Consider the following 21,241-nt stretch of genomic DNA (forward strand, 5'->3'; position numbering starts at 1 on the left):
CGCGCCCGCTGCCCCGCGGGAGGGCCCGGACCGAGCCGAGAGCTGCCGCCTCGCCCCCCAGTCCCTGTCCCGCACCCCTGCGTCCCCCGCACTCGCAGCCGCCCTCCACCCGCCCCCCCGCAGGCCGGTCCCCCCGGGGATGGCGGCGCCCGGCGGCGGCGGTGGGCGGGGCAGGGGACGCGGCCCCGCCCACCGCCGGTGACGCGCCGCCTCCTCCTGGCCTATGGGCGGCGGCGGGAGCGGCGGCGCTGGGGCTGCGCGCGGCGGCGGCGGTGGGGGGAAGAGACGTCGCGGTGAGTGGGGCGGCGCGGGGGCGCGCAGGGGCGGGTGTCAGCCCCGCCGGCCTCCTGGGGAGCTCGGGGGGCGCCGGCCCGGTACCGGGGCAGCGGCAGAGCCCACCGGGTCTCCGGGGCGGGGCTGCTCGGGCGGTGCGTGCGTGCGCGTCTGTAGCTGCCGGCGGCGCCGTGGGTAGGTGGGTGGGTGTAGAGCCGGTCTCCGGGTGACGGTGAGGCGCTGCCTGAGCTCGTTAAAATAAGCCGGGGTTTAGACAGCGGCTTGGGAAGCCCGGGTCCGAGCAGCGAGCCCTGTTGTAGAGCTGCCGGCTGCGGTAGGGCTTGGCTTCTCCCGGTCTTTGATCTAGGACGCCGCCGCGATTTACAGCTGTGGAAGGGACTACTCTGAGGAATGATTAACAGCAGGCAGTAAGAAACTTTGGTTTAAATAATTACTAAGCTTGTTTTGAACCACCGGTTTTTGTTTTGCTAAAGCGACTCCACCACGTTTGGCAACTGTGATCTTTATATGGATGTGCAAAAGCTCTGCAGGCATATACGTTATATCAGTCACCATGCGTATTATTGTGTGTAGTAATATATAAATCTATAGTGTGTCTAATGACATGATTTTGTATTAAATACATCATGCTTGTACCCTTTTGTCAGTCAGGAGACTGCCTTATATTTTTTAAATTCGGTGTGTTCTTTAAAGGAAGCGGCCTGAGCATTTTTAGCTGCCTACAAAAAGAAGCCTCTGAAAACGCGGTGTGCAGTGAAGGCTAAGCGATTGATAACCCGAAGGAGGTTCCAGTGATTGGGTTGCTGGGTTTGCCTTGGGCCACGTACCCGGGTTAGGCCCGGAGGGACGCCTGTGTTTGCTTGTTGTCTCTCACCCACTCACCGGGATCGCCCTGTGGAGACACAGTCACCGTCAGATCAGCGCACCGGGCTGGGTGCTCTCACAGCCCCCTTGAGGGTGTGGCAGTTTTAGATAAATATTGCCTAATTCCGCTAGCAGTGGTGAAAAGGTAAAGGCGGATGGAGGTGTGGAGCCAAGCCGCTGAGGGTCGGGGGTCTGGCCCGCTCGGGTGCATTTGAAGCTCCCACCTGGCGCGTGTTCGCATCACCCATTGTCCGAGGAAAACAGCGGCTTGAGTTCTCATTTCTCACTTTGCTTCTCACATGGACAGAAAAGGGCTCAAGTGAGGACAACGGTCTGCCTATTCATGCTAGGGAAAACTGAAACTAAAAGTAATGCAAGGCAGGGCTTTCCTGAATGACACAAAACTGGACTTCCTTTAGAAAATCACTGTTTTCTTTGTGTAAAAGATGAAAATAATATTTTTGTTTACTTCAGCCTAGGATATTATTTATAATGCTTGACCTGAAATCCTGAGGTCTCTTGTTTATCATTTATATTTTATATGAACCCCCAAAAGTATTTACCTTTTAATGAGTTTTATTGTGAAGAACTTGCCCTGGTGCACCATGTCTGTATTCATATAGTTTTAAGGGCTTATATGTGAACTTTATTATAGATTATTGTTAAATTTTATTTGGAAAATAAATATATTTAAGTTTTGGGGGTTTTTAAAGGAGAAAAACGTTCTGAAAATATTACTGCTGAGGTACGAACAACATAATCTCTCTAATGCTGTAGTGTAATTAGAAGACAGTAGCACCGGAAGCTTCGTCCAGTTACTTGTCCTCCCTAGTAGAACCTGTGCAAATATAGGCAAAAAGGCAGTCCTTGGTCTCAGAGAATTTATGAAATAGAAAATGAGGCACTATTTGTGAACATAAACAGAAATAGTTGTTTAATCACGTACCTCCAGATGTTCATGCAAGTGGCAAATTCATTATAAGTTACATTGGTATCATGGCTCCTCTTTCATTTATGTCTTTATAGTTTCACTGCAGTTAACTTACCAGTTGAGCTACCGGAATTAAGGATTTGTGCTTTTATACCATTGCAAAATGGCAGTTGCCAGCTTGCAGATGCTCTTTCCTAAAATTAGCTGGTTTGTGATAGAATCTACTGCAATACTTTTTATGTTTGAATAAACTACTAATTTATTGGAATGATGCAGGTTTGGTGGGGGTTTTTGTTTGGTTTGGGTTTTGCCCTTTTTTTTTTTTTTTTTTTCTTCTTTCAAGATATGTTTATGGTACAATCAGTCAGGAATAGCCCAGTAGAAAGCTGGAGTAGCATCACAACACTGCATTGCTGTGTTTATTGCCTGGATGAAATATTGCCTAGATCTTATCTTAACAGACTTTCAGTTTTCTGTTTTTTCTTTGTTCCCTACCTTGCAGGCAGAGCTGAGTAAACATTGCCTTTACTCTTCAGAGTCCCTCCCTTACATCTTCTAATATGCTTAAGAGTTGTTTTCAGCTTTGCTTTTCCACATTAACTCCTGAAGACCAGCTATTCTGAAGGTAGTACCTTTCACCAACCCTGGTGTACCTGCTTAAGCTACTTCTGTGCTTGCTGCATGTCCACGGTGCTGTCATAATTTTAGTGTAGATGCAGTGTAGGGATCAGACATGAGTGGTGCCCTGCTGTGCTGCAGGCTCCGGGTGTCCTGGGATTCCCCTTCCCAAGCACAGTGCTGTACAGAGCAAAAATCACTGGCGATTTGGGTCAAATTGAGCAATTCTTAGGTGTAAGAGGAGGTGGGGCATTAAATCAAGCCAGCAGTTGGTAAACATGTTGTGATGTGGCTTCTCTGGGTGAACTGTCACCATCTAGGCAGGATTGGTGATGTGACTGATGTAAGGTAGTAGCACTGAACAGATGAGGACCAGAACATAATAAGGACAAAGGCTATATTCCTAGAAATTTTTACAGATGTGATGCTTCTGCACATAAATCTCTTACAAAATATCTTTTCCCGCCCAGAGAAGGTTGTGGCAGTCATCATTTTGAAGCCTTCTGCATCCTGTTCCTAGTTAAGCAACCCAAGCGTACATCCCCTTGGGGGCTTCCCTCCATCCCCTTGAGGCTTCTTGCCCCTGTCCAGGAGCTGTACTGCCTTTGGCCCAAGGGGCTGCACCTGCTGGTACCAAATGTGCTTGCCTTGGTGTGGTGGTCTCCTCTGGCTGCCCTTCTGCTGGTCCTCTGATCCTGTGGAGTGAAAGATGCTGTAAACAATACTGATACACAAATTGTGCCCTTCTTACTGTAAAGGCCTGAATCAGTCTTGCAGCCCTATTTTAGTTGATTTTTGCTCCATACTTTTCCTAACTGTCATCATTTCAGGCAACTGCAATCTTCTCTTGCTTTTATCGTACATTTTTGTAATTTCTCCATATGAAAGAAGGAAACACTTCTCTGGCAGGCTGATTTAAAAACAAAACAACAAACTATGACACAACAGAAAACACGTTATAATAAATCCCAAAGTAAAGAGGTTGTGAACACTTGCTCAGCAGCATGGACTGCTGGAGGTGTTCCTTGCTCTCTGGGAGTAGGTGAGTAGGATAGGACAGATGACAAATTTGGTGTACCATATCTCTGCAATGTATCACGTGGATCTTATTTCCAAACATGTGGTATGTAGTCTGCCTAAGCTTTTGGCTTTTGTAAGCAGAGAAGACATCTGGTTGATTTAGGATATTATGCTTTTTCTTTCTTCTTGTTAAACATTTTGCATCTTTTTATTATCTCAAAAAAAAATAACAACTCACTGATTCTTTTTTGTTCTTCAGATACTGAAAATACAAAAAGGAAAAAACAGCTATGTGTCCTACAGGAGTTCCCTAACTTGTTGGTAGGATAACTCTTGGGATAGAGAAGTGAATCATGCTCCAGTTGCTTACTGACTACAGGGAACTTAATGCACAAGCCTGGTGCATAGTATTTTGGCTCTGGATCTGTTTATTTATAGTATTTTTTGCTAAATCTCTATATGGTACAGCTTGGGCATGGGTTGGTTGCCTGGATGTGAGTGACTGGTGCCTTTCAAGGGGGATCCAGGACATCTGTATGAGTCTGACATCATGATACATGACCTATAGTTGATCCACCTTCTTCTTGGTCAGCAGCTGAAGAGTAAGTAGGACACCGTGTGAACATCCACAAAGACACTGGATGTTCATGTTTAGCTAACTGAATCCTGCTTGTCCAGATTTCTGCAGGACAGGGGGATCAGTGGGAGATTAACAAAATGTAATCCAATAGTGTAATTGCAAATGGTCCTCTTTCAATTTGGAGAACTTCAAAATAGTATTTCTCTTCTCGAGGTCTAATCTGTGAAGACATATCACTAAATCCTTAAATGCCCTTGAGGCTTCTGTTCCCAGAAACTAGTTTCCTTTTGGACTTCACTGGGCATGCTATATACATGGTGTCTCTCTGATACTGCAGCCCAAGTCACTTCAAAATGTCTCCCAGTACCACAGAGGAAATTGTCAATTGACGTGAACCCTGCAAAAACCTTAATGACTCTACATCAACCTGTGGGCCTAGCGTGAAAGGAAGGACTTGCTCAGTTTGAAAGGTGTTTCCCTTTGCTCCAGTGTCTATACATGACTGACATTATGGATTGCCACAGAGTCCTTTAGCAGGATGCATATGATGATTTTAATTTGTTTAAGAACAAATAAACCAACAATATTTTGTTATAGATCTTTTCTACGGTAACTCTTGTGTGTAAGAAGAGAATGCAACCTGCTTTTCATGTCTGCTCTTTGTGGTATGAAGAAATCCACATTTCTTGGCATTTAAAGGTTCTATGGCTCAAGAAAATTACTTGTTCCTCTCCCTTTCTTCACTGCCAGAGTTGTCTAGGAGGATGAACTCACTTACAGGTATACCGTGCCTCAAAGCAAAACGGATGTTTTGATACTGCAACAAAGCATTTATTTTACTATGGAAGTTGACAGTGAGTAATATACCTGACCTCTGTGGAGGTGTGTACTGCCAACACATCCTTCAAGTTCAGGTTCCTGCCCCTCCTCTCCCTTAGGAAAGCCCTAACTGCTTGCCTACCTTGCTCCATGTGTACAACAACAGTCACCGGGTTATAACTTTGTGCCTTCTAATAGTCTCATTGTTTTAATTGCATAATGGTGATGTGTGGTTTTAAATTAGTCATGACTTCAGTACCTGTTTTATTGAGATCTTCAGCTGTCTTCCCAGAGGCAAAGGCTTTGTATTCCCAAAAGCAGCATGCCTCTTCCCAGAAGAAATGAATTTCTACTAATGAGACATGAAAAGGTGAGGTGGTAAAGGGAGTGTTGTGGAGTGGTTACAGGGAGAAGGGAAATAGCTGTAAGTCTCGGGTGCTGGAGGATATTTTGATAATGCCAGAGCTGATGACGTGCTGGGCATTTGCATGTATAAATAGTCACGTTGGCAAGTAGTGTCACTGCAGTCATGCTTGCCTTGAGAACAGCTAAATGTAATAGCCTTGTCTCCCACGGCATAGAGTAACACAACACAAAGATACCCTCACATGTCTTCAGACATGTGAAATGAGACCGATGTTTAATGGCTGTGACACCAGTGGGCCTGCTCCCCAAGAATTTATGACTATGTCGCATTTGTTACATCTGTCTGGTTGCGGTATGACTGTTTGGAGTTTTATCAACAGGGTTGTTGGGGAGACAGGAAGACAAAAGACTCATTCCAGATGAGATAAAGCCTCTCGTCTCCCCCTCTTCAGGCAGATGAAGGTGGGGGTTGCTGTGAAGGTGATGGGGAAGGCAGCCAGGTGGCTGGCTTAACCAGTCCCTCCACCTCCCAGACACGAAACTGGGTTTCAGCAGTAAGATCCAACAATCAGAGAGGTTTTATAGACAAAATATCTCTTTGGGGATTTTATGAAGAACTGTTTGAAATGCATAAATACTTCTGCAGAAACAAAGCCTTCCTAATCTGCTTTTCCCTAAGGAAGCTTTGACTGCTATTTTGCTCTATCACAGTCTAGCTCTTTGACCTGCTGGCCAGGAAAAGGATGTCTACACCGGCTGTGTAGTCCAAGGCTAAATCTTAGAATAGGGATGCAGGATCCTCTCCCATCTGAGGTCTTTTGGGCAAGCTTTTCGAAGCTAAGTCACAAGGGGTTTAATGCAAACCCTGGTAAGCAGTTGTTAATAGTTCAGGTCAGCTTGCAAAGAAACCATCTTGACTTTCTCAGGAAAACTACTCTTCAGTACATGCACCAAACCTTGTAACTAATGCATGATAACTGTTAAAGAGTGTTTGGAGTACTGTGGACTATCTTCAAGAAAACATAAAAGCAGTCTTCAGGCTTCAGTCCGCAGGTAGATTTTGCCTTCCTTTTGTCATTACATACTTGAATTGAAATACAAGATTTGAAAAATAATATGCTGTACTGTAGTATATGTGCATAAGCAATGACTTTCTTTCAAAAATGATTCTTCTGTATTGCCAGGCTCTCCAGAGCCACTGGTCTTTGTCCAAGGCAAGTTTTGCATATCGTGTATCTTTTATTAGAGGAACATGTCTGTTTGAAAAAATATGGCTTTAGGATAAACAGCCTCTGAAATATTTTCAAGTATACTTCTAATCTCTCACACAAGGCACCATCTCTGCTTACAGCACTGTCTTGCCTGTGCTCTTAGACCATGACAGTAGCAAGCACTAGCATGTTTCTGAATACTGCAGAATTATTTTGACCACCTAAGGGTCATTGGAGCTTCTGTCATTCTAACCTTGGGTGGTAATTGACTTGCCCTAGACATCTGAAATGTAAGTCTGGTGGCACTGTGGAAAACGGTAATTGGGTTCAGTATATATGATTACCCCGTCACTGGATTTTTAGCAAAGCTTAATTCTAAAGAGTGCTGTCTTTTTTCCCATAAGCTCAGCTAAACTAGATAACTTTCAAACCTTGAACAGCCTTATTCTCTCTTTAATGTAGAGGATATTCTGGTTATCAGCAGTCAGTTAATGGCTAGCTCTTACAGTTGCAAAAGCTGTGTTGTTTTTACGCTAGATGACAACCATTCTCCTTCCTGTTCTTCTGCTAGATCAATAAAACAGACTCTGTCAAGGACAATGCTACCTTTATAGAGTGCTTTCCAAGTATGTAAAGCACTTGCCTGTATATAAAGCGCTGCAGGATTTGAAACTCGTCTATAAAGCAGAATGCATCATCAGTAATGGTTATTCGATCTCCGTTGGCCATAGTGACCCAATTGCATCAGTTCTGCAGAAAAGTTACTGGCAGTGACCCAGGAGGCTGGATACCTGCAGTGTGACTTTCCTCTGTGGGGCTTCCAGCTGCGGAGGATGTGCAGTACTGCTCCCACCTCATCTGGGCCATTCGTTTTGCCAAGTTACCTTGACTGTTGTTTCGTTCTGAGATGTATGTGTAGCCCTGGACTAAAAAGTTATTGTCCCCGCAGCATTGTTATGTTTCTGCAGAATGGTAGAGCTGGAGAGGATCTCTTGGCGATTGTCAGGTCCCATCAGCCACACAATAGACGTTTATTACATATTTGCATGTAGGACCACAAAGTAGGATTTCAAATACGTCCATACGTAATGTGTAAGCTTCAGCTGGTTTAACTAAAGGTGTGATTATGTAAAATTGACACTTGTTCTGTTTTAAGACTGGATTGTGCTTTTTTTTTGTCTGAAGTAAATATACTTAAGTGAACCTGGAATAAGCCTTACTTAAACAACACAAACTTAAGCCAGTTTCATCTTGGTTTGTTGCTTTCCTGTAGGCTTGTAATCCAGTCTGAGCTGACCAGGTTTAAAATGAATTTAAATCTGTGCATTCTACTCATTTAGGCAGCACCTGCTTCATGAGCAGGAAGTCTTTCTCCTGCTAAAGGCAGAAAAAGTCCTTCAGATTACTTAGTGGTCTACTTGAATTCATTGGTAGAAAAATATCGTGTGGGTTTGGGCACCATGAAAGCAAGCTGTGGGCCATGTTTGTCCTGCAGGCATGAATTTTTCTCCCTTTGCTCTTCTTGCTGCTTGATCTTGAGCCAGTGTTTGCTGTTGATGACCACAGACCACTCAAACCCAAGTGTTTCTTTTCTTCTCTTCCTCCCACGTTTGTGTGTTTGTCATATTTCTTGCTGTTCGCTAGCTTCTGAAAGGAGTATTGGGATGAAAGTAGCTAAAATCACATCTCAACATTTAGCGGGCACAAAAGAAATGAGAAGCAGAAAACCCAGGAATGTGAATAAATCGCTGATTTTCAGCCTGATTTTTTTATTGGTCAGTCTCATGAAAAGTTTCTCCGGCCAAATGCTGTTTGCTCCTCAATTGTCTGCTGTAGTAGTGAGTAACACCATTTAGAAGCTATTTACTTCTAAAATATTGTTTTCATGCCACTGCCACAGGCTATCTCAGAAAGAACAAAGCCTGCTGAACAAACAAGCTGCCCAATTGAAATCACTGTTAATACGTTCCTAAATGGTTAATTTAATGGTTGATAGGTCCAGCTTGTAAACTAGTGCAATATAGGGGTGCAGCTACACAGATGCAACACCAGTAGGTTTCTGCTGTCACGAAGGGCCATCTGATGCGTTCTTCAGGGGAGGAGAGCCCAAGGACTGAATTGCTACTGTGTGAGAGACTGGATGGCTGATACAGCTGTAATGATCCCTCATGGGCTTGCTCAACTTTAAAAGACCCAAGAAACACAACAGTTTGAACAGAGACTGTCAAAATGCTTGGTGAGCGCACTCTGTTGACTGCAATATTTCCTACCTTCCCCACTGTTCTGAGAGATGCAGTTATAGAGATTGCTTAGGATTGATCTGTCTCAGGATGTTATTACTTAACTATTCAATTTATTTTTGACTGTATCTGTGCTCGGTCTTTCCCAGCCATCTTCCCAGACTCAGTTCGTGAGACTGGGACTTCTAATTTGTGGTTACAGCCAAGACTATTGCTTTTGCTTCAGCTTCCTCTCTGGGGACAATACCAAGCACTAGCATTTCCTAGATGAGACCAGGTGGCATGTCACAAAAATAGCCATTTTGGTAGAATAAGGAAATCCATAGCAGAAAGCAAGCCAAGTTAAAACATGTAGTGCTATGTAATAGCAATTTGAGCAGCAGAGAAAAATCATATAATAAATTAAAAGAGTATAAAATGAGCAAAAAATGAGAAATTTCTGGCACATGAGACTCAAAGTGTTTCAGGGAGTGAGTCAGGAAGGAAAAGGTCAGGTGATGTCAGCCTCTGCATATGAGAGACTGAGACAGAAATGTTGCAATAAAATGGCATGGCATTTGCTGACTTTTGCTCCGCTTACTCAGCGGGAAAGATACAGCTGCCATCAGCCCTTCTTTCCTCATGATATGTAAAAATGAGTTATTACAGAGAGATACCTTGGGGACGATAATATTTTTAGGGCAACTTAATTTGATTTAATGCAGTGAAATACTTAATTCCTGTAAGGAACATGAAGTTTTGGAAGAAAGAAAAACATACATTCTTTGAACATAAACCCTTCTTCAGAAGCAGTGTTTAAGATTTTTCTTAGGATTTTAATTAGCGTTCTGAAATGCTGATACTTTAGCCTCTATTTACAAATACCTTCTTTTTGGTTTGTAATCCAGTTTGTAAAAGCAACAGCTGTCTGATGTGTTGTTTGTAATTGGCATCATATAAAAATATCTAGGGGTGGCCTATCTGTCTGTGTGTGATTGTATATTGCCAGTTCTTGTTTGTGTATCTAGTTAAGATGTGTGTATGGTTTGTGAGTGAACAACATGTACATCTTCACTTGTCATTTTTGTAACTGAACAGAACTTTGACTTGGAAAGTACTCAGGTACTGTGTCAGCAATTGGCATTTAGCCTGGAATTTACTTGCTTCTTTCGCTTTGTTTTCAAAGGTAGTTTTACTGCCAGTGGTATACTCTAATTTATATAAGTATTGGTAAGAAGTCTAATGCTTATCCAGTATTTTCCATGTTGAATGTATACAGCTATAGTTGAGGGGTGATTGAATTTGCTGGACTATTGGTTCTGAAAGGGATTTCTCTTAGCTCAGAGGATCTCAGAAATTCTCTGGAGCTTACTGAGACTTTACCTTGGAGGTCACCAATGCTTCTGTTCAAAGGCTGCCTCATCTCTTTGTTGGCATCCTGAAAATGCCCTAGCAACAAAACCGGCAATTATTTATGCTACAAAATCATTTAGTGTAGTTCAAGCTACTTACTATCCACTGTAATGTTTGCAAAGAGTTAGGAAAGGCAGGCTCACGTGGCAGACCAGCTTGACAGGCTGCCTGGAGTACACAGGAGCCAGGGCTGCAGGAGAATTTTGAGCGGTCCCCAGGTTGTCTGCGGAAGCCGTGGCAAGCATCAACCCTGAGTAATTACTGATTACCATGATGAAGGCTGGCACATACTGTTCTTTCAGTGTCTTGACCCACAATTACGGTTCTGTAGCCGTTGCCTAAAATCCCAATCTGCCAGCATTAGCCTCACTGGAATTTTCTAATGGGAAAACCTGAAAGTAATAGTTGCTTTGGGATCAGCAACCCACTGAAACTGCAGAATATGCATGAGGTCCTTTGGTTGAGCATACGTCTGCAATTTGAGACTGTAAAAAAAAAAAAAAAAAAAAAAAAAAAAAAAGAAACATTCAGTGCCCTCCCTCACTTCTTAGTACTTCTTCCTTGTTTATCTTTAGGCTTTTAGAGGTTTGAGAGGCTTGGTGTGCGAGTCATACTGCTGTCCAGCAATATGATATTAGGTTGATGCAATTCAAAGCGTGGTCTAATACCACTGTAATTGGAAATCTGTGATCCACACCTGACACCGCAATCCATGACATGTATGTATTTTGGAGAAGAGAGGGAAATTCGTATGTTTGATTAACTCTTTGATTTTCGCATTTCTCTGAAATTAATGAAAATTTCTTTGATAATTTTTTCTTTTTTAAACAGCCCGAATTCATTGTCTTGATAAAAAACAGTAGCTAGGAAGTAGCTACAAAGATTGCAGTACAAGGGAATGGCTGATTGGTGAAAACCAGTAACATAGTGTTTAAAGAGTGTCTTCTAGCTGGTGGCCATAAACAAGCATTTAGCAACCAAATGGAGTGAAATCCTGTAGGAAAAGAGTAGCTAGCTAAGCATCGTGACAGCAGTGGCTGGAAATAAGGATTTTGAGTTCAGCTGGAAAGGCATGATTTTTGGCAGTGCATTTCTATGTCGCATTGTGGTTGGAGGGAAGGTCTGTGAAACCTGTCGATGATTTGGAAAGCTCTTGTTCTTTTAAAAGCAACTTAGATGGTGTCGTTGTTTCCTGCTCGGCAACAAAACGATTCTGCTGCTACTGTAATACAACACTGATGAAACAGGTACCTTGAGGCTGGAAAGTGAGATGGATTTGCTCAAGGGGTACTTTATTTTGTTGACTTCTGTTGTGGTTTTCATTCGGCCCGCAGTCAAACACTGTGCAGCTGCTCGCTCACCCTCCCCCATCCCCAGGGAATGCGGGAGAGGGTTGAAGGAGTAAGGGTAAGGAGACTTGTAGGTTGAGATGAAAACAATAATTGAAATAAAATTAAAATAATAATGATAATAGTAATGACAGAAAATACAAATGGGTAATGGACAGTGTGATTGCAAACCACTTGCTGACTGATGCCCAGCCCATTCCTGGCTAGTGATCCCAGAGAAGAGAGAATCCTGAAACCACAACCCCAGAAGCCAGAGTGAGCTTCCCAATCAATCCTTATCTATATAGTGAGCATGACATTAGATGATATGGAATACCATTGGCCAGTTTGGTCCATTGTTTTGGCTGTGCTCCTTCCCAGCTTCTTGTGTACCTGTGCACTAGCAGGTACATGAGAAATTGAGAAGTCCTTGCAACAACTAAAAGCATCGGTACATTATCGATATTCTTCTCATATCAAATCCATACTGAATACAAACCACAGCACTATTCTAGCTACTAAGAAGGAAAACTAGCTCTATCCCAGCTGAACCCAGGACAACTTCCCTAAGTGGTATGCAGACATCTGAGTGCTGTGCAGAGTTTAGAATGAAAATGGGGATATTTTCCATATTCTTGTCACTTCTCACAAGCAGACCCTTATGATGCTTTGCTGAGGGAATGCAAGGTGGATAACCAGCAGAGTAGATGAAAGAAGGAAGGATGCTCTGTGTCCTCCACAGTTGAGAATTACAGTCCTCACTGTCTTGTTTGTGGACAGTGAGGGACAGAAGGAAACTTGTGGCTCCTCTGATGAGCAGAGTTGAGTTGACCCCAGGTATTAAACTGGACCAGGTGAAGTAGGAGACATCCACTTACCCTGAGGCTGAGTTACACTGGATTGACTGGGAGTCCCTGCTTGGGGAACATAATTTGAATAAGATTTTTCCTGTCAACAAGAGCAGGAGTTCTGTGATGGCCGTGTACCCAATTTACAAATGCCAAGCAATGTTATGATGTGGTCAGTGTGGCATCACAGAATGGTACATTTTGTATAAATGTATGCCACCTGTAGTTTTCATATCTTTTCCTCAAAACTGAGCAATAAGTACTCAAATTTTTTACTGTTTCTTATACTCTGAGGTTCCAGTATGAGTTACATTTTGGTCACTGCTGGACTAGATGGACCTTTCCATTGATATATACAGTACGGCTGGTCTTATGATTCCAGGCAGTTTTGTTCCATAAGCAAGTTAACATTGCTTTCTCCCACTTGTTATCCTTTCATTTGAAACCTATAATAACATTTCATCCATGCTTCTGACTAGCTGTGAGTTAGTACTGAGTTGGGATTTAGCTCCTTCATTTACTACTGCCTTGGAACAGCAGTGGCACAGGCATCTCTCTGGTCCTCTGCTCTGTGCAAGAGTTGCAGATGCTCTTTTCCCAGCAGTGACTCTCCCTGCCAGTGACTGACTTTTCAGAATTTGTCCAGAACGTGAGGCTTCTGCAAATACAATAAATGCTCCCCAAAAGAAACTTGCATTGTCCTATCCTGAATATAAGTGCTACTTATGTTTTAGCGTGGGATTACTGAGTTTATGATAGTCTTTTTATGTACTCTCTAGAGCTGGTATCTTAATTTATTACAGCTCTATTCTTCATACCCTCCCCCTCCCACCATCACCCCTTGCATGTGTATTTTCCTTACCAATCCATATGGATGACTTGGCTTTCAGGAACATAGGTGCATGCAGGCATGTTCTGTGATTTATCTGTTGCCCCTGAAAAAAGCACTGCAGCACTTGTTTGGGGTTTTTTTTTTTTCCCTTGATTTTTTTTCTTTAGGTTACAGGAAATACAGCAAGTCATCCTACGTAATCTTTTTACTTTGGGTGGTTGTTGGCAGTTGTGGAGCCATTCCCTGGTGGTTTTGTTGATTATGCAATTAAGAACTGTCAAAAACATGTACTGCAAGGAGCAGGTGTTAAATATATGAAACTAATTAAGAAAAAAGAAGTCTTCAGACTGATAATAGATCAGAAGCAGAACAAAAACTTCCTCAAAGCAATGGGGTTTTTTACCCGGTCATAGCAGAAAACATTTTATCAAAACTACAGATCTACCACTGCCTTTTTTGATTCTTTTTCTCAGCACTGGTTTCCACATTTGTCTCTCGGTGGAATTTTTTTTTTAATGAGAAAAAAAACCCAGAAACCCTCAGTTTGTCTTCTGAAGGCTGCTTCTCTCCATCACCAGTATTTTGGGTAGGGTTTTTCTAAAGATAAAAAGACAATTTTTTTAACCAGACAGTTGAACTGTTCCACTTCACTGGCTCCTACGTGTGTTAAAGAAGTCCCAAAATATATGTCTTGCTATGAGACAGATTACTGCATTCAGTATGTTTGCAAGTGGTGACAGTGACTGGGATGATCTCAGACTTGGGGTGATCTCAGTGGGTTTCCTTTTTTTTTTTTTCTAGACTACTTGATGAAAAAACAATGTGCTTTAAATATTTTAGGAAGGCTTTTGGTGCTGAAATATTAATTTTAGTCATTAAATATTGAAAATTGTGATGGCTATTTGGAGTTTAAACTGTTCTTTCTGCTGCACCAGTTCTGTGCTATAACTTGGTCATTAGAAAAACAGACAACAAGATGAAATGTGTTATTTCAGCCCTGTCATTCACTAACAGTGTCAGGAATTATATATTTTGGGCTTGCATAATTTCTTTCTTAAATCAGTTAAGAGACAGGAGAGAAAGAGGCTGCAGAATCTGATAGAATAAAGGTATATAATTGGGAAAAAAAAAGCTGTTTTTTTAAAAAAAACCCCAACACATTCAACCAGAGCAGAAAGGGGGATGATACCACCCCCACCCCTCCAAAAAATCATGTAGGTTTACAACTCCACCCACTGGGAAGAGATAGCAGACAGAATCCTAACAGCCTGAGCCCTGCACAGTGTTTTCTGTGGTGTGGGCTTGCACTCTCCTGAGAGATAAAAGCTGTTTATCCCTACTGTAAGGAAGGCTCCAAACATCCTTCGGTATTAACAGCAGTTATAACTGATGAGCCAAATTCTTGCCCGCCCCCCTTGCTGTTTGGCACTGCTAAGACTGTGCAGCAAGAAGTATCTAAGGCTCTTCTAATGCCTTCAGCCCAGATCATATATGCCAGTTAGGCATAAATACATTGAGTAAAAAAAGAAAATTTATTTGGAGTGTGGTTTTGATATTTCTGTGTGCTTTTGTCAGTGCCATCCTAGCTGCAGAAGTGAAATGGTGGCCTTATCTTTATAGAGACGAGAACCGTACTGCTGACACCGTTTAGTATGTCTGAAGTCCTGTGTATGGACATTTCTATTTGGAGGCAGAGTATCTCGATCCTATAGAAATTTGACAAAGATGTGTTTGTGCCAAAATAATTTCCCGGTCAAAGAAATATATGTGTGCTTCTCTTTGTGCTCGGTTTTATTAAAATAGATGAAGTTGTTTTTTTGAAAGTTAGGCATGTTTGTCCAGAGGGATGCATGGGGAGGATTTTGATCAGCTTTTCCTGCTCGAGTGTCACCCCTCCTGACTGTGGAGCCTGTGTGGGGAGATGTACTGGAGTGAAGGAGGGATCCTGCTTGGGTCTTCTCGGTTTGGAAAGAGGCGTCTGACTTTTCACAGCTGAGGAGGCAAGAGGCTGTTTTTGTAGTTGAGGGTCAGTTTAGGTGTTAGCTGGCAGTGGCTGGATGGCCTGTGGGAGAGGTAAGGGGGAAAGGCAAATGGCAAATCCTTTTCCCATGGCAGTTGTTTTTAGACAGGTGGTGTTTATGTAAGTAGCAAGTGAATAAAGCTGCCATACTCTTCCCATGTGGGTACCTGTCTGGAACAAACTGGCTGATTTAAAGGGCTGCAGGGGTAGTTAAAAACTTACCGGGGTTTCCAGTGAAAAAGTGGATTTAGAACATAAGTAAATAATGGGATTTTTTTTGATTGTTCGAATTATACACTTCCCTACATGGAGGTTTTAAAACCATGGACACTGTGAAATTTAGCCTGAGTTATAGCTAGCCTGCAGGATCCAAACAGTTTGTGTGTGTCTGCTTATCTCTGTCTCAGAGAAACGGTTGAGAGGGGTTTTTGATTGTGCTGACTCGGATGTTTTATCGTCTCCTGGGCCTCAGCTGCAGTCACGCAGAGCTGTGCTTGGGTGTGTGGGAGCAAGGTGTGGGCAGCACTGCCTCAGCTGTGTTTGTGCACAGGGGATGCTGGCTGCGTGGAGCTGGTGGGAAGTGGGTGCAAGGATGAGCCTTGAGGCAGCCCTCAGAGCAATGAAGAAAAGCACTGACTTCCAGAGATGGACAGGCATCACTGGACTGTCATGTATGACAGATAGCCCCAGACAGGGCCTTAACACAGTGCTTCTAAAATGGGATTTTTTTTCAATTAATGAATTCTTAGCTGTAGTTAATGCAAACATGTTTTCTGGTATATATGGCACTGTGCCTGGCTCTTCCCAGTGTCTACTAATGTCTAGCAAAAGTGATAATGATGTTCAGAGAACTACTGAATGTACTAAATGCCAATCTCATGTCTGTTTTTGTTTTTTTCAGGCTGATTTTTATTTTAATACAAACCAGTGAAGATGACACCGAAACATGAAAAACAAGTAAGTCACATCTAATCTTTAATAAAAAAGGATTCTAGTTTGGTGGTCGTGGATTGAATTTCATTAAGGTTCCCATGGACCAGGAAAGATTGGTTGTATTCTTCACGCTTTTAATTGCCTGGCTACAGAATATTATGGAGCGATGTGGTGTCAGTTCCTTAAAGTTTGATGGAAGAATCAAATATTCATTGGATCAGAGAGAAGGAGAGTAAGTGACTCTGTACATAAAGGGCTCAGACACTCAGATAGGAGAGATTTCAGTCTGCTCTCCGTCAGTCTTCAGGTATTTTGTAGGACATAATGGTCGGAGCTGCATCTGAACTCTGATTACCAGATGCATGGACCACAAGAATCACAGTTGCACACTCTCTTTTACTCAGTCCCAGTGAACATTAAGAGTTTCAGAATAATTTGTTCAGCTGTTAGTCTCTTATCAGCTTTACTACTCAGCATGCACGGAGTGAAGATGCCAAAACTCCCAGTGTGAGAAGTCCCCATGTCCTTTATGGTTGATCCTTTTACTAATAGGCAACCTGATGGGAAGCTTTATTTTTCTCAGAAGCTTTGTGGAAAATGACTCTTCAGGAGTTATTGACTAATCAGATGTCTAACAGTGGCACCATGGAGCATGAGGTTATCACCTGATACAGTCTTGAGCATAGACATTTGAATTAAAATGCAGCTGGAATGATTAATGTGAATAATCATCCAATGTGAGATTATTTTTATTCCTCCTCCATGTGGTAGATTTTTTTCCTATATTAAAAATAGATGTTTTCATGTCGGTTTTTCTATTTTCCTAATAGGAAAATGTTAAAAGGAGAGTTCTCAGAAACAGTTTTGAAACAGTTTTTGTGGTCAAATTCTATATAGTAGAGCTTCTATCTTATCCTTGTCTCTGAGCAATCCGTTGTACTGTGCAGAAATATTTCCAGCAGGAGAAAGAAGGTGGGGAAAGGAGAAAAAACCCCAAACTTATGTTTGCTTCAGCTGCTTTTTACCTTTATGGTGTATCCTTTCTTTTGGGGCAGATCCAAGTGGGAACATTTCAGTTCTCAGTGCTTGTGTCTACATGACCTCAGTGCTGCCTTTTTCCTCTGCCGTCAGGACTCATGTTCTTTGCATAGGACTGTAACCACAAGGAAGTAGGTGTAAACCAGGCTTGGGGGTCACTTTGGCCATTTTGTTATTTATGTGTAACCCTCGCTACTTGGACTGCTCCAGGCCTTGAGGACAGAGTAGTAAAATGCCACCAGTGCCATGCCTAAACTGTTTTAGGCAGGAATTAAAAGGCACATCCAGCCAGAGAAGTTGCACTGCCAATTCCTGGTTGTTAAGCAGTTATGACTATTTGTAGTAGTTACGACTACTTTTGGGGCAGATTTGAAATTATTCATGAGGATGTTTGAGCAGGTGTGGCTGCTGGGCTCAATAACAAAACTCTAGCACTAGCAGTTTGGATGGGAAATGTTTTGCATATGAATTTAGCAGTTTCCAGGGAGAAGGAATAAATGGAGATGCCACTTCTTCCAGTATCTTTCTGATGAGTCTGTATTGTTCCCAGCGCAGCAGGCCTCCATGACCAGGTGGGACACTTTGAGTTGTCAGCAGTAAGTTCTGGTTTTGAGAATTGTTCCCCTTAAGCTTTAGAGGACAGATACCATTCTTGAATGCAGAATAGATATGCATGTATTGTGCCCCTCCATTAAAAAACAAAAACCAAAATGGAAAGTTTATATCATGTGGTGTAACAGTTAGATCTGCAATTCTGGAAAAACTGAGCAGAACTGAGTGGGGGAAGATGAAAACTTGAAAAGCATTGCAGCTGTCAAAAGTAAAAAGTCCCTGAAACCTTGGCTCTCCTCAGGGTCTGCTTTCCAGGTTGTGTGGCTGGACTGCAATACAGTCTTGTGACAAAAGATGAAGTTAGTTTTCATGTGGGCTGTGGGAGGGAGAGGTCAGCCTCATCTCCCCTATGTGATCAGTGCGTTACTTGAAGATGGACACGCCTATTGAGAGTATTCTAGTTTTTATAGCAAGAAGGGGAGGAAAGGGAGTATATGCAGAGCAGAAAGGTAGCTATTACCCAGAACTACTGTATTCTGGTGTCTTTATGATGAGTGAATGCAGGATGGACTGAGCATACAACAGCAATCTCCCAGAGGAATATTCTGCCACCTAACTCTGCTTGGACCCTACCATAGCCTATATGTGAGTATTGGCCTTTACAAACCCACTTTTATAGGGTCAGGGAGGTATAAGCACCTTTTCTGGCACTGTGTGTTCATCTTTACTGGGCAGTTAGGGCTGATTTGGTTAAATCAATATTTTTGTCCCAGTGGGATCATGTATCCTGGAGAAGGCTTAAAGGTCAAAAGAGGAGGCATAGTCTATGTGTGCAATACCACTGTTTCAGAGCAGCAGAAACTGTAGTGGGATTTGGGATTAACACTTCCTGGATTCAAGATGTTTATAGGGGAAGTAACCATAGCTCTTGAGAAAGGCTGTACATTTTTGGTTTTGTTTTCTAGTTGCTTAACATATATCTTGCTTCATTCTGAACTCAGCCTCAATATTCTTTGGTAAATAAAGGGGGAAAAAAAAAGAAATACCCAGTCTTCTGCTAAAATCCTGGTGTTTCTAATCGGAGCTAATGCTGACTGCGTATGAGGGCTGCAGTTTGCAGAGGTGCTCTGCTGTACCGCAGATCATTTTAACTCTTGGCTCAGTGTTATACTGCCTAGACACCTGCCTGCCACAGAGCGTACAGCAGGTCTCCTTTCCTCTAGGTGTAGTCTGAAGGGTGGTTGACTTTCTCAGTATTGAAACTCGGGGAGTATTTAATCCTGTGGTCTGGAATGACTTGCAAGGTAACCTGTAGCTAACTCACAGTATATCCAATAGTAACTTTTAATCATAATACTTTGGTATAATAGAGATTGAAAGAAGCATTTTATTTCAAAGATTATTTTGATTCACTGCAAAGGAGAGGGTTATAGAAGGTTACTTGGAAGATAAGTAATGTGGGGAACCTAGACAAAGGAAGGGCAATGAGAAACCAGTATGGTGGTAGGTTAGCGGAAGGGGACTGAGGTTTGGTTATGAGCTGGCTACCTGCGGTTGTGACTGCTGAACTGCAGCAGTTGATTGAAGGGAAGAGAAGAGTGGTGTTCTGTTTGAAGCTTCCTGGCATAATTCCTCTTCCGCTTGCAGGACTGATGAATTTAGTGCTCAGGAAAGAAAAGAAGGTATGTTTAAGAGAAGTGCTTGCAGCTCTGGGGAAGAGTGGGACACAGGAAAATGGGAGGCTGGGGAAGACAAAAACTTGGGAGAACACAAGACTAGGGATATGAAAATATGTTACAGTGAATCTGAAAATATGCTATGTCTATATATGTGTGCTAAATATGATAGACAGTGAGGCAGGTGGAAAAAAAAAGTTTTCTTCTCAGTTGTTCAGCACATAGCTCAGGATCTGCTCAGGAGTGGGAATAACTTCTTCAAGTCTCCCACGAGTGTTTTTGTAAAAGTAAAGGCATGACCCTCAGTTGGTAGAAGTAATTACAGCTCTGTTAATTTGTTCCTCTTGTGCCATGTTGGCATGGGGTTAAAAAGCTGTGGAGGAGAATCAGGCTCCGGTGTTCTTCTGCGATGAAAGTAGCGACAGAGGTGGTGAGAGCCCTTCAAACAGGCTTTCTTTGGCAAGGTGCTCATGACACACACCAAAAGGGTATCCAGCAATAAAACAGAAAACACCCCGGTGACTACGAGCTGAGCTAAGTGAGATAAAATTGTGGGCTGTATCCAGCCATCAGGCCACAGGGTCCGCATCCCTGAATCAGGACCACCAGGAGTCATCATTTACCAGCATGGTAAATGATCTATTCCAGAGCACGAACACCACCCTGCTATGTACAGAGTGCAACGACTGTTCAGGAAAAAAAAAAAGTATCTTTCTGTTCAAGGTTGTCATTGTTCTCCTGTCAGTTCACTGAAGGATGCTGCTGGTAGCACGCTGAAATGTGTGTGGTGGGGGGAGAAGACTTGGCTGAAGAGTAAAGGTTTCTTTTCTAACATCTGTGGTTTGGGCATGGAGAGACACATTTTGAGAGCTTTCTATTTCAAGATTTCTTGATTTATGCAAAGTCATACTGCAAAAGCATGTTATTTACCAGAGACACTGTCATTGCTCCCACAGTTGATTCCTGTACCTGGAGATGTTGTGCAGTGCCTTCCTCTCAGGAGGAATATATCTACAGCTTAAAATGATAGAGTTTTCTTTAACTGAGTCATTGTTTAAGTGGTTGGCTTAGCTCTTTGGGTAAATAGCTTATTTAAGCAACTGAAGTAGGACAGCCTATTTGTTGCTTGGGAAATAGCAGGTAGTTAGGCACATTTTCAACCTTTGTTTTTAAAAGAAACCTTTTCCATCCCAGTATGAACATACAGATTTGCCAGGGTTTTTTGGTGGTGTTCTTTTTTTTAAAAAAAACCCACAATCATTAGCTAAGGATACTTAGAAGTGTGTAATTCTTCAGCCTTTTCCAATTCCTCTTAGTGATGCCCAGTTACATAACAGTAATGCCCACAGGCCTCTCACACTCCTTTGGTATTCTTCTAAATTATTTTATAAAAATAGAAATTAAAAGGAAATAGACTGTATATGACAACTTCTATGACAAATATTTTATATCATTGTCTCCCCAAAATGGGGAATTGAGCTCTGCAGCATGGCTGTGTTGCTTCCTTGGACAGGTTGATGGGTAGACTGGAATATAGCAGTGTTTAGGTCCTGCATCCTCGGGTATACTCCATGGCTTAAGTTCCTGGTGTATCAAGAAGCATTATGTGTCATGGCAGAGGAGGAGGATTTGTCTCCTTCCAAATGACACCCAGGACACTGGACTTGAGATCTTGAATA

The 21,241-nt window shown here is 42.5% G+C and overlaps 1 protein-coding gene across 2 annotated transcripts in view; it reads left to right on the plus strand.

The window, feature by feature from the left end:
• Positions 1-212: 212 nt before the first annotated feature.
• The window catches only part of SNX10 (sorting nexin 10), a 35,656-nt gene continuing 14,627 nt past the window's right edge, over positions 213-21,241 (plus strand). Inside the window, exons 1-2 of one of the 2 annotated variants that reach the window (XM_074900443.1) lie at positions 213-293; positions 16,265-16,320. In XM_074900443.1, the coding sequence (XP_074756544.1) occupies positions 16,297-16,320 (24 nt within the window). In that variant the 5' untranslated portion in view covers positions 213-293; positions 16,265-16,296. Of the gene's footprint in view, positions 294-398; positions 702-16,264; positions 16,321-21,241 lie in introns of those variants that run through there. The other variant, XM_074900444.1, reaches the window with a different exon arrangement.

This window comes from Athene noctua, chromosome 2 (assembly GCF_965140245.1).
Source record: "Athene noctua chromosome 2, bAthNoc1.hap1.1, whole genome shotgun sequence".
NCBI classification, from domain to species: domain Eukaryota; kingdom Metazoa; phylum Chordata; class Aves; order Strigiformes; family Strigidae; genus Athene; species Athene noctua.